The sequence below is a fragment of the Fonsecaea pedrosoi genome, assembly GCF_000835455.1.
Source record: "Fonsecaea pedrosoi CBS 271.37 unplaced genomic scaffold supercont1.4, whole genome shotgun sequence".
Classification (NCBI taxonomy): Eukaryota; Fungi; Ascomycota; class Eurotiomycetes; order Chaetothyriales; family Herpotrichiellaceae; genus Fonsecaea; species Fonsecaea pedrosoi.
This window is the reverse complement of record NW_013550612.1, coordinates 2,183,164-2,195,621: the sequence shown is the minus strand read 5'-3', so window position 1 is coordinate 2,195,621 and position 12,458 is coordinate 2,183,164. Positions and strand designations below refer to the sequence as shown.

At 52.9% G+C, this 12,458-nt stretch overlaps 7 protein-coding genes across 7 annotated transcripts; 2 read left to right on the top strand and 5 right to left on the bottom strand.

Moving 5' to 3' along the window:
* Positions 1 to 897: 897 nt before the first annotated feature.
* On the top strand, positions 898 to 2,257 carry Z517_06602 (uncharacterized protein; the record flags this gene model as incomplete). Its single annotated transcript, XM_013428341.1, has 2 exons — positions 898 to 1,106; positions 1,261 to 2,257. The coding sequence occupies 2 exons, from the start codon at positions 898 to 900 to the stop codon at positions 2,255 to 2,257; spliced, it is 1,206 nt and encodes a 401-aa protein (XP_013283795.1).
* Positions 2,258 to 2,522: 265 nt separating this feature from the next.
* On the bottom strand, positions 2,523 to 4,119 carry Z517_06601 (uncharacterized protein; the record flags this gene model as incomplete). The annotated part of the gene is made up of 5 exons (XM_013428340.1): positions 2,523 to 3,055; positions 3,122 to 3,308; positions 3,369 to 3,731; positions 3,790 to 3,890; positions 3,948 to 4,119. The coding sequence occupies 5 exons, from the start codon at positions 4,117 to 4,119 to the stop codon at positions 2,523 to 2,525; spliced, it is 1,356 nt and encodes a 451-aa protein (XP_013283794.1).
* A 416-nt stretch (positions 4,120 to 4,535) lies between these two features.
* Positions 4,536 to 5,781, bottom strand: Z517_06600 (uncharacterized protein; the record flags this gene model as incomplete). Its single annotated transcript, XM_013428339.1, has 2 exons — positions 4,536 to 5,086; positions 5,172 to 5,781. 2 exons carry the CDS (start codon positions 5,779 to 5,781, stop codon positions 4,536 to 4,538), a joined length of 1,161 nt encoding a protein of 386 aa, XP_013283793.1.
* A 1,301-nt stretch (positions 5,782 to 7,082) lies between these two features.
* Z517_06599 (uncharacterized protein) lies at positions 7,083 to 7,667 on the top strand (the record flags this gene model as incomplete). Its single annotated transcript, XM_013428338.1, has 1 exon — positions 7,083 to 7,667. One exon carries the CDS (start codon positions 7,083 to 7,085, stop codon positions 7,665 to 7,667), a length of 585 nt encoding a protein of 194 aa, XP_013283792.1.
* A 41-nt stretch (positions 7,668 to 7,708) lies between these two features.
* On the bottom strand, positions 7,709 to 8,716 carry Z517_06598 (uncharacterized protein; the record flags this gene model as incomplete). Its single annotated transcript, XM_013428337.1, has 1 exon — positions 7,709 to 8,716. One exon carries the CDS (start codon positions 8,714 to 8,716, stop codon positions 7,709 to 7,711), a length of 1,008 nt encoding a protein of 335 aa, XP_013283791.1.
* A 1,585-nt stretch (positions 8,717 to 10,301) lies between these two features.
* Positions 10,302 to 11,372, bottom strand: Z517_06597 (uncharacterized protein; the record flags this gene model as incomplete). The annotated part of the gene is made up of 2 exons (XM_013428336.1): positions 10,302 to 10,420; positions 10,469 to 11,372. The coding sequence occupies 2 exons, from the start codon at positions 11,370 to 11,372 to the stop codon at positions 10,302 to 10,304; spliced, it is 1,023 nt and encodes a 340-aa protein (XP_013283790.1).
* Positions 11,373 to 12,045: 673 nt separating this feature from the next.
* Z517_06596 (uncharacterized protein) lies at positions 12,046 to 12,388 on the bottom strand (the record flags this gene model as incomplete). Its single annotated transcript, XM_013428335.1, has 2 exons — positions 12,046 to 12,164; positions 12,220 to 12,388. 2 exons carry the CDS (start codon positions 12,386 to 12,388, stop codon positions 12,046 to 12,048), a joined length of 288 nt encoding a protein of 95 aa, XP_013283789.1.
* Between the last annotated feature and the right edge of the window lie 70 nt (positions 12,389 to 12,458).

The following is a 12,458-nucleotide window of genomic DNA, read 5'->3' as shown; positions in this document are numbered from 1 at the left end:
TCTGATCAAACCAAGTCACTCGAGGTCCTTGAAGCCGACGTCTTCCGCTCTACTACCCTTCCCGCCACCACGCTGCACCCACCAAACTTCCAGAGGAGAAAGGAAGATGTCCATGCCAAGACAAAGGACAACAAGGCTGAGCGCCCCTTAACTCCGAAACCCCCAGATTTACGCCGTGGTTCTTCTTCTCAAGCACCAAAAACTCCTTGTGAGCGGGGTCTATCAGAGCAGCGTACACCGGAGACCCGCGAGAGCGTAAGCCCTATACGCTCGATTCACGCTGCTTGACTAAGGGGGAAAAAAAAAAAAAACAAGTATGGGGATGGGGATGGATTTACCGAGCCCATTCAAGCGAGGGAAGCTTAAGTCCTCCTCGGCCAAGACATGTCCTGTCTCGTCCAATCTGGAAATTGCGGTGATTGGACACTTTATCGCCGTCAGGGAAGCAAACCCCTGTTCTGTGTAGGCAGGGCATTTGCATGGATTTGCATGACCGTTCGCTGGGCGAAACTCGAGAGATGGGTCCGGGGTTTGCATCTCTAGCCCGCGCGCGTATGCGTACCGGCGGGAGTGCTGGGTGCATACATGCGTGGATTGAGTGGGTGGGTGGGTGGATAGAAGTATTCCCGTATAACGCCAGTCAGACCACCATGATGTAGGCACGCAGTGAGGACCAGGATAGAAGATTCCTTCATATAAAACTGGAAATATCTCCTCTGCCGTCTCTCACGAACTAAGCCTTCCACTTCCATTTAAGCTTTTTTTTTTTTCAAACGCAAGTCACAATTGCGACAATAAATCGACAAAGGTCCCCCTTTCATCTTCTTCAACACAAACCACCCCTTGTACCAATCAATCCCAAGGACCGGCAGACTCCAGAGAAACATCACATCAACAATGACGACGCCCTCTGCCCCCCTTCCTCGGTCAATGCTCGGACGCCATCGGCTCCTCGCCCCGAGCGCCAGCGTCCACGTCAGTCCGCTGTGCCTGGGCGGGATGAACTTTGGCGACGCCTGGTCCGGCGTCATGGGCGAGTGTACCAAGGAGACGGCGTTTGAGATCCTCGACTATTTTTACGAGATGGGTGGGAATTTCATTGATACGTAAGTTCTACTGGGGTTTAAGACATCAATGCTCGTCTACATAGGAGTTATTTGCCTTTTAGATATCCCTTTAAACCCCCATAAAGTTATCGCTTTTCTCTGTTGAATAGTTAGAGCTGACACACTCTGGCTGGCTGGCTGGCTGGCTGGGCAGGGCGAACAACTACCAAGCCGAACAGTCCGAGATGTGGATCGGGGAGTGGCTCGAACTGCACGGCCCCTACCGACGGGACGAGATGGTCATTGCGACGAAATACTCGTCGGCGTACAAGGTCTTCTCGGAGCCCCAGCTCCAGCAGTCCAACTTCGGGGCCAACAGCACCAAGTCGCTGGTTTTGAGCGTCGATGCGTCTCTGAAGAAGCTCCGGACGAGCTACATCGACCTGCTGTACGTCCATTACTGGGACTTCACGACGGGGGTGGAGGAGATGATGCAGTCGCTCAACCAGCTGGTGCAGAGCGGCAAGGTGCTGTACCTGGGCATCAGCGACACGCCCGCCTGGGTGGTGGCCAAGGCCAATGCGTACGCACGGCACCACGGCCTCAGACCCTTCAGCGTCTACCAGGGTCGCTGGTCGGCCGCGCAACGCGACTTTGAGAGGGACATCATCCCCATGTGCCGCGACGAGGGGATGGGGCTTGCACCCTGGGGGGCCCTCGGGGGCGGCTACTTCAAGCCCTCGTCCACGTCGCAAGAAGGCGGGCGCAACATGGCATCAGTCAACACGGGCCGGGAAGCCCAAGTATCTCTCGTTCTCGAAAAGATCGCCAACGCGCGCACGCCCGCCGTGCCTCTCACCTCAATCGCCCTCGCGTACGTCATGCACAAGACGCCATACGTGACGCCCATCGTCGGCGGACGCAAACTCGCCCACCTCCGCCAGAACATCGACGCCCTGACCATCCGCCTCTCGCCGCAGGAGCTTGACGACATCGAGGCCGCGTACCCCTTCGATGTCGGGTTCCCCATGAACTTCATCGCGGGAAATGATCCCCGCGGTCCCGTGCGCGGCGCCGCGGATGTCGCATTCACCAAGAGGATTGGGCATTTCGACTTTGTCCAGGGGTCGCAGCCCATTTTGCCGCCGCTAGGAGTGGACAAGCTGAGCGAGGCGGAGAGGGCGGAGGTGCTGGGTTATAGACTGCAATAGAATGCAGGTGTCTTGATAGCCATTTTGTCTACCAGCAAAGATAGATGAGTGACGAATTGACCGTGTCTTCGGAGATTGTATGTACCTGGAAGTAGGGTTGAGTGTGGCTGGTTCTCCTCGTAGGCACTCGGCATGAGGCATTCGACCAATGGCAACAAAAATGATATGGATCGATATATCGGTTGGCCCCAATCGTACAAGAGAGTCAAGTGAAGCCAGCCACTCACTGTCGATGTTGACGGCTTCCTGTTCTGATTTCCAGAGCTCAAACAATCTTCATGGCCTTGGCCGCCCAACTCGACATGGTCAACGCCGCCGTTGTGCCCGCAAAGACAATGAGTGGCCCAAAGCTGCCTGCGTAGGCGCCTGCTGCACCTTTCCACCCTGCGACGCTGCTGCCGTGCAGTAGTGCCTCGCTGACAGGACCGCACACCACGTTTCCGATCCCTCTTCCGCCACCGAGGAGTCCCATCATGCTGCCCAGGTCTGCGCGCCCCGTGTCTCCGCCGGGGGTGACACGGCGGAACTCCTGAGCGGCGCCGGCGTAGACGGCCGTGAACCCACCGGCAAAGAATCCATAGCACAAGGCAAACGTTATCAGCAGACCCGTCGAGGATGACGCAAGACCCCAGAGAAGGAAGATGGCCAGGGTTGATCCCAGCGACGAGATCAGGATGACGGTGTACACGGGGACCTTGTCTGACAGAGCGGAGAGGACCATGACACCTGGGACTTGTGCAACGTTGAGCAGTGATACGAGGAGTGAGCCCGAATGAAGGCCATTGACGCGGGCATAGGCTGTTGTGACAGGTTAACCACATATTTCAAACCACAGGGGTCTCAATGGAGCGCCAATGTTCTTACTGGGAAGATAGAGCTGAGGAACAAAGTATCCCAGCCCTTGAATGATGTTGCAGATCTCTATGGCCCAGAATTGCCTTGTCTTGACAAACCCAAACCCAGCAATAATAGCTCGTACCGGTGCTCGGTGAGAGCGGGAAGGAGGAATCCGTGGTTTGACAAAATACAGAAATGGAGCGATCAACACGAACTACACAAGATCGTGAGCAGAGTGCGAGTTTGGAAAGGCACTGGCTGGTGGAAGACGTACCAGAGCAATTGACCAGCCCCTCAAGAAAGTCTCGACACCATACTTGCTGACGCCCCAGTGAAGCACCAGCGGACCAGCCAACCCACCACATCCAGAACCAGCCCACATGACCCCATAGGCGAACCCTTTGCGGCGGACGAACCACTCGTCAATGAAACTGTAGATGGGGTAGTAGACGAGATTGCCGCCGATGGCGTAGAGAATCCCCTGGGTAAGAACGAGATGCCAGGTCTTGGTGGCAAAGCTCGAGAGAAAGACGGCGAGGACGACAACGGGCAGGCCAACGAAGAGACTCCGCCGCAGGAATATCGGCCATCTCTGAAAGGCAAGGAACACTAGCGGCGCGCCCAAGTACATGATTCCCTAGCAACACGACTCAGATTCGCAAGCCTTCGTTGTGCCGACGTGAGTGCTAACATACCGAACATGTTGTCCCGATGGCGGAAATACCCGCAGGATGTCGAGAAAGAGGCGGGTGGGTTGAATAGTAATCCTGTAGCACACCGAAAGAGAATGGAAAGCCTGGAGACAAAGTTAGATGGCAGGGTCTCAGGCGAGAAGGTGACCGTGGGTAGTTACCCCAGAGAAGCATCTCGATGCAGAAGCTGCCGGAAAGAAAGAGCCATGCCGCCTTTCCACCATCGACTGAAGGGAGAGACGCAGTTTCATGGGCATTAGAGCGATCGGTAATTTGCTGGTCGCCAACATATTCTCTCAGTTCCATACGGGAAGGTTCGCTGCCAGGGGCCATCGCGGTCTAACTCTGTCTGTCCTGCGAAAGTGTTATCTAGGATGAAGACAAAAGATTGAAAAACTTCAGACGTCGTATCGTATATCAAAGAAGCTTTGATGTTCGCTTTCCGTCTTGGCAAGGCTGAGAGACAAGTCCATCAGGGTTTGTATCTTTCTTCACTAATTGCAATGACTGTGGTTGCGATTGTCATGGATGTCTTTGTTTGTACAAAATACCATGCTGACCATCACCAAATAGGTCATGGTGACTTGCGTTATATTTCGATATCCAATGGGCTCACACTCTTCTGAGGTGCTGCAGATCCGGGTTACTCCGTGAGCCTTTTGAAGAGCAAAGCCACAGACATGGTAGACAATACGTAGGCTCTGCGCCTGCTTGAAAAGCTCAGCTCTGAGATTTAGACAAACCCTTCACTATTTGGTCGGAAACCCATTGGCGATGTATGCCTCCTCAATAAAATGCGCCCACTTCAAACTCTGCTTGAAGTCCAGGTACTTGTCGGTTTCACCTTTCGCAAACGCCTCATAGAGCCTGGCCACGTTGTCCGCCGGAGCTTTCAACCCCATCTTAAGGGCAACGTCGTCCTTCACATCCTCCTGTAGCACTTGGTTCAAATCCACATCCTCGACCTTGTTGGCCAGGAAGTCAAACACCTGCACCTTGATGTCACCACCCAGCCAAAGCATTTCGTTCCCGGTGATTCTGATTTCGCCCCTGGTGTAGTAGATGCGCCAGTCGAAAGCCGGGGTGTCCTTGAATGGTAGCCCGCCGCGGACGTGAAAATTGAAGGGAATGTCACCCTTAAGGACACCATTCACGAGAATGTGATCTGGCGTGCTGTTGGGATACGACTGTTCGACGATATTGAAAGTGCTATCGGTCAATGCGACCGTGGGACGTTTGTTTCTGAGCACAATATTGTGGGATTCGATCTCACCTAGAGCAGCAGTGAGAGTATCAAGCACTGAGGAAGAGCAGAGCAACTGTGTTAGATTGAAAACCCCCACCGTTGTTGAGACTTGTACCGCAGAAGGTAAGGGATCACTCACAATGTATGGCCGTGATCGTGAACATATTCCCCCCTTTCTTGATGTCCGTCAAGTAGGCCGTCTCCTTTGGAGTCGCTAGACCCAGAAGGAACGCGCTTCCCGTCAAGGTGGTACTGAGGATATCACCCAACTGACCTTCTGCATTGCCAATAAACTTCTTGATGGCGTGAATGTAGGCACCGGTGCGACCTTGCAAGCCCACTATGGTCTTGAGCTTCTTCTGCTCAGCCGAGTCGGCCAATTCTTGCATCTGCTCCAGGTTCGAGGCTAGGGGCCACTCGCAGAAGACAGACTTTCCGGCCAACAAAGCCGGTTTGATGAGACGATAATGCTTGTCAACTCTTACAGAGCAGACAACCAGGTCGACGTTGTCGTCCTTGGCGAGAGACTCTGGGTCGCCATACGTGCGGACTTTGGCCCCAGTGTCCAGGCCGTACTTCTTTGCCGCCTTCTCCGCCGATTCGACAGATGAGTTGCAAAGGGCCGTGATGGTGTAGTCCGGAGACTTTTGAAAGTACGGGAGGTGGGCATTCTTACCCCACGCGCCGGCGAGGTGAGCGTTTTCATCAGAGGACAGGCCAAGAAAGCCCACGCGAATTGGTTTGGTCATGGTCGCCTGTGTTGGGACAAATGTAATTTACTATCCGTAGATATAGAGGATTTCTTTCCGTGAAAGGAGATATAACGGGGATATAAAGAATGTCCATACCTTCGAGACCTCTGTGTAAGGGGAGGTACATACCATCAGTGTTGCGATTCGGCCGAATCCGCACTCCGCAAATTTCCAGGTCGCGGACCAATTTTCTTGTTTACCAAGCGAACTGGTAAGTGTAGTGCAAGCCCGATTGGCTGGTGTGCGACGGAATGTCAAGCCGAATCACGCAACTTGCTTGGATGTGGTCTTGGGCATTACCTCTTGTGTACAAGGACAAGAGCTGGGGCGAGTCATCGTTCCGACCATCCGACTCCATTTGTAGCGGAGAGTCCGTGATGACTTCCATGCCCGATTCCTGGATAACCTCAACGAGAGATGGATGGTGCGCCCGAGTCGACGTATCTCCCAAATGTGGCCCTGTCCTAGATCAATCCACACCACGTCGCAGAGATACAATTCCCTCAGCATAGAGCACCGGAAATCTCGTCCATCTCATCAAAGAAGCTAGTCATTCTGCTCCTGTGCGAGCTGACAAGACAACAACGTGGATATAGCTTCCAAGAATACAGTTGGCACCATCTGCGTCGTCGTCTTCGCGTTGCCGTTGCTTGTACCAGGACGGGTCCCTGGTCGTATGCGTCGTCCTGTCGTCCTTAGTTTTCATGAGACAGGAAGAAAATAGTTTCATTGACGAGAGAATATCAATGTCTACTGCATCGCTCTTTGGGATTTGGGAGGCGTGACCTCGATTTCCGGGTTCTGGATATTGGAATCTGGGATGTGAGATCATGTTGTTGTTGCACCTTCCAGCGACTTCCCTCAGCTTCCTCAATACGACTGACTACCGGGGCAAATTCGAAGTAGTCAAGGGAAGGAGCTATGGGAAGTCGAAGAGTATACCGTCTTCTACTGACCCCGTCCCCTGATCATTCCTCAGCACATAGCATAGATGTATAAGTTTCGTGAGTATAGCTATACATGAGTCTATGGTGAGAGCTAATGATAAATAGATGCGAGTACAAATCAACACCTGCATCGATTATATTGCTCCCAGCCGTAAGCAGTTCCTCGTGTATACTATGGAATTACTGACAGATGCATACAGCAAGCGACCCCAGCCGGAACCAGACCTCCCCTGCCTGCCTGCCCGCCCAGTTCCTGTAAGAGTTGATGATACATTTTCAAGAAGGCTAAAAGCTGACTGACAATGTAAATAGCCACTCTGCAATACCCTGCACGTCTCTTACCCTCGAAATATGCCGAAGTCCAACTCCACCATCGCTGCACCACTGCGGGAAGCACTCGAAGAGTGCTTCCGCCTAGTCCGGCCAGAATTGCGTCGTCATACCATCCTGGTTGGCGGCGCAGCCAGCATTGCCCACTCCTCGGTCCTTGTGACAGAGGACGTGGATGTTGCGGCCCCTTCCAGCGCGTTAACTGATATCTGGAAGGGTATTTTGGCCGGCGCCCCCAACCTTTCCTTCGAATCCGACGGCAAAATCTCGTTCGATGCCCCTAGACAAGACATCCGAATCCGAGTCGACCTGCTCGAGATCGGCAACGGGTGCATCGAACGGATTCACGTGACGGAACCCTTCTTTGAAGGGTCTGTTGCGTCCGTGTCGGATTTGTTGAGATTGCGGGCCGTGACGGTGGTCGATCGGGGGAGCGATGGCGAAGTTGAAGACTTTCAATGGCTATTGTCGAGGGTGGCGTGCATGGGTCAATTACTTCCAGAGCTCGGCGATGAGGAACTGAAGTGTATGCGCGGCGCAGGGGAGTCTAGTCTGGGGAAGCTGGATCGCTTGGTGCTGGGAGCAGTATTAAGCGTCAATAATTGACAGCTTACATACCATTTCATCATGTCTTAATTTGTATTTTCTCAACACAAATTTTGGACAAATGGCCGCATCTTCAATGCCGTGTGCTTCGCAAGCTCCAAATCGACCAACCAGGGTCTCTGCACAAAGCCCTCGTGTCCCACAATGGAGGCGTTGACGAACAGTGTTTCCTTGCCTGCACCCAGCTCATAGTCATCTTGGCTGCAGTGACTTGTTGTGGCACATTTATTGTTTTTCAGCTGTTCCAGCTTCGCGCGCTTTTCCTGGATGGTCTCGTCTGAGTCGAATGTGGTTACTCGGAGCGTAGCCAATTTCTCGACAACTGGCGAATTTTCGTTGTCGATGGAGGTGAAATGGGATGGTTGGTCAAACCCGCTGTCTTTCCAGGTCACCACCTTTGCACCCCAACCCTCGTGGATGTGGCCGAAACAGTGGACGCGGGGTCGGGCATGGGCCACGGCGGTAAAGAGGTCGGGACAACCCGCACGTTCGCGGCCGTGAGTCATGTCCATGATGCCTTTCGGAGGGCCGTGCGTCATGACGACGTCGGTGTCTTCTTCGATATCGAACCGGCGCCCGTTGTTTGGGTGATATTGAAATCCCCATGCACCCAAGGCGGGAGTGTACGGACTGGCATAAACCTTTAGCATCGCTCCATTTTCAAGTGTGAAACGGTGGGTTCCCTCAACTAAAAAGACGATTCCCTCGCTCCTTGCGTCCTCGAATAGTTGTCTAGCTTGGCCTAGGGTGCCGTATTCACGAGCCACAATCTCAGGATCCAGGGGTTGCGATGCCTCCGCAAGTTTGGATTCGAAGGCAGTAATGTCCATGGCGAAATCATGGTTTCCAGCGATGACTAATTTGAGAGGAGCATCAATCTTCTTGAGCATCTCGATCGAGGTCCGAAATTCTTCTAGTTTTGAGCCGTCGGTGAGGTCACCACAGTGCAGAGCCACATCCACACGCTGTTGAGGCCGATCCTCGGAGCCAAAATCCTCGCCGTGTGTATCGGACAGGATAAGAAGCCTCGTGTGGATTTTTCCCGCCATTGTAATGATCGAAAGTGTTGAGGAGAGAGTTTGGGATCGTGAGAATCAAATTTCAAAGGGCCAGAGACCAATTTCAGTGTCAGAAGCTGATTACTATCAGGCCCTTGTAATAAATTACAGCGTCCAGGATTTCCGTAGAGGCAGTAGGTAGTTGCTCAGTGCGAAAACCCTGACCTTAAGACGGGAATAGAGGAATGAAGAGGGTAATTTATTGCAGCTAGACATTTTCTGGGACGAATAGAACGATATGGTTCACCAGTCACGGAGCGTAGACACCCGTGGGTAGATAGATAGGTCCTCACGGCGAAAAGTTTGGTAGAGAAGTAAAGTGTGGTTGGGTTGACGAACCACGACTGGGATCCCTGACAACACATGATCCCCGTGACTCAGCGGTTCTGCCTACTATTTATGTACCTGTCGCCTGCATTTCGCATGAGGCACAACATCACACTTCGACTTGGTTCGCATTCCCAGCTCTTTCATTCCCCGTTAACCCTCTTGACCTCGACATTATCCGTGTCCTGTCGTGCCCTGGATTCCGGAAGTCTCGATATACTTGATCCTTTCGTTCCAGACCTCAGACGCCTCATCAGATGGGTCTTCCAGCCTGATCCGCTTCGACGACGTTTATCCAGTCAAAAGCTGCAATCGAGTCCTCAATTACGCCCTTTGCGGAGTGGGTTCCAGATGCCTTGAATAGATTCGTCTACAAAAGGTGACACGGCGGGGTGGGTCTTGAGTACACTGCGGCTGATCAAACACTGGAGAAGAATAGGTTGTAGCTCTCGCCGCATTGCTGGGGTCGTTGAGCAGCGTACTTACGTCGCTGGCTGTGGGAGGGGTTTCTTTCCATCGACCTCATGTGGCAGAAAAATGGACCCTCTTGTGCACAAGCAGAGACAACTCGACCCTATGCTTTGAGAAGCGCTGGAAACACCTGCCTGGGCGTGGGAATCAGTCAAGGGACGCGAGAGATTTGACGTCTTCGTGTAGTATAGGACCGGGAGATGCCTTGGCGTATGCCCTTGAGCCATGGGGCGCCGCAAATCCTGGCCTAGAAATTAATTAGCCTAGCGGCAGTTGAAAAATGATCATGTTATACATTAGGTATGCGGTACTTGTATTTTCTTCCACGACCTATTTACCTTGACTAGGTACTTGCCTACCTACCTATCTACCTACCTACCCCCCCACCTACCTGCTCATACAAAAAGTGATCCCTGCTTACTGACCATGTTCAAGTTCTAATAGTGGCAAATAGATTCAATGTACAAGTAGATGCTCTACCATCCCGTCTATCCTAGAACACATGTCCCCAGCTCTGAAATACTTTTAGAGGCGTACACCACATCCCTCTCCCCTTCCCAATTCTCGTTCTGCTTGGTCGCTAGATGGCCTTGTGTTTCGACTCATCCAGCGAGCTCTTTCGCGAGTGCGACTCACATATCTCATCATGTTGATAGCAAGAGGGCCATTTCCGCTTTCAACGCGAGTCTCGCAATGCTGGCGCGGAGATGTTGTGATTCCCAGACATTCTTCCCTGAAGCCGAGTCTCCCACCTTGGAGGCGGTTTTGATTCTCGACCTTATGCTTTGATGGCCTTTGCCCTTCTGCGCATGTCGACGGTCATGTCATACAGAACATCCTTGAAGGCAAAAAGGAAAGCTGCAGTCAAGACACTCTGGCTGACTTTAGGGACGAGACCTAGACAAGATTAGTCAATGAAGTGAGAAAGAACAGAATCCCGCTCACCCTTGTACAAGCCGCCCCAGCCTTCCTCCTTGACGATTCTGTTCAGGCTCTTCCACATTCCCTCATGGGGATCATCTTTGCTTGCCACGTGGGCCCTGGCTTTGACAGTGATATATGGATACGTGATGGTCGTCGCCAGCAACTTGCCCAGAGCACCCAGGTAAAAGGCATCACGAGGACCAAACTTCCTCTTCTTCTCCAGAAAGTTGCGGAACTGTTCGTATATCGTATATTGTAGGATCGGGTTGATCACCAAGACCAAAGCCGGAAGCACGCCGGCGAAAAGCGCCGAAGGCCCCTCCTCCTTGAGAAGGCTCAACAAGGTCCCGATGGTGCTGGGTTTCTTGACCTGTCTCTTTTCACCACCCGGAAGTTCACCTTCTCCAGAATCACTCTTCCGGGCAGTCATCCTTGTGTTGATGACCCAGATAGGGTTGGTGAGGAGGACAGTTGCCGACCCCGCGATCGCGCCGGCAATCATGCTCTCCACAGTGGTGAGCTTCTTGCTGGCCCGACCTGCTGTGACGGCCGCTTTCTCAAAGAATGCGCGGGTCCACTCATACCAATAGTAATAGACGAAGTTGGTGACCGAAATACCAAACAGGGCGCTCTCAAGTCCTGCATAGAGTCCACCCAGACCCTCCCGCTGAATGATGTGCCTCACAGCGGCGATTGTGGAGGTATCAGCTCGCTTCGACTCGACCTGTGCGCGGGTTGAGAGGGTGATCAGGGGGTAGGTAAGGGTCATCGCGAGAAGGCCACCGCCCGCTCCGGCCAACGCATGGGCAATGTTGTCGCTCTGCTGAGCGGCGGAGGTCGCGGGGGTGGTGCTGACTGCACCGGAGGATTTCGAATCGAGGTCGGCCTCGGTAGGGGAGGGCGCGATTTCCTTGACGTTGGACATGATTCCGGGAGTCTGGCGCAAAACGCTTGGAGCGCGACGGAATGGGGTGTTGATAGAAAAGGAGGGGTAGAATGGAATCAGCAAAGAGGAACGAGAAAGGAGTGTAGCGAAAATGAACGAAGAGTCAACGGGTGCCCGCTTTTTGTAGCTCACAGACCTTGACGCATGCACAGAGGAAGAATTGGGGATCAATGGAGGAATTCGGAAGGACAAACCACAAATTGAAGGGGAATCACATTGGTTAAGGGGAGCGTTCTCGGCGATCGAGGCAAGTGAGCGCAGTTGAAGATGCAGCATCGCAGCCACTCACACGGCGCACATTTTACCTCGGCAATTGTCCTTTATTGCCCTGACGCATCCGAAGCAAATTCGTTTTCCTTCTCCGACCATAGCTTCGTTCCATATATCGGACTAGCTGTCGCGATGCTAATCGAAACAGAAAAATGAATCAACAGATGGCAGTTCTACCGAGAAGCTGAGGAGGCAATCGATCATCGCCGACGGCCTCGGCCCGCGCTCTCTCCTTTGCCATGCTTTCACTCAAACCTCTCCCTCACTATAACATCGTATTATAGCAAATTGCCCCTGCTTGCAACCCAATACACTTGACGGTTGTTTCCCACGGACTGATTACTTATTCCAACTTGCTTCCACCCATAGTATATCCTCGCGCTCATTGTGTCTTCCCCGTCGCCACTTTCGAGATCGGAGCCGGTCGGTTGCCCTGACGTTGTTGGTACAAGACATACCCGAAGTAGATGGCACACAGCGTTCCGATGAGGAATATGTTTCCTGCTCAGGTCAGACCTGTGACTCTTTCTCCAGTGCATACTACTCGATGACCTACCGATGAGGAAGCCAAGAACACCTTCGGCCAAGTTGAACGTGTTCTTGAGGAGGCCAATGACTGCGTTCAAAGCGCCCTCGAAGATGTTGAACGCGGTGATGAAGATACCGGTGATGATCTCGAAGACGGAGGCAAACAAGTTGCTGACACCCTTTACAATTTCCGACATGATGATAAGGCTTGGTGAGAGTTGATTCTGACCAGATTAACGAGCTAGAGGGGGTAGGAAGGCTATGGTA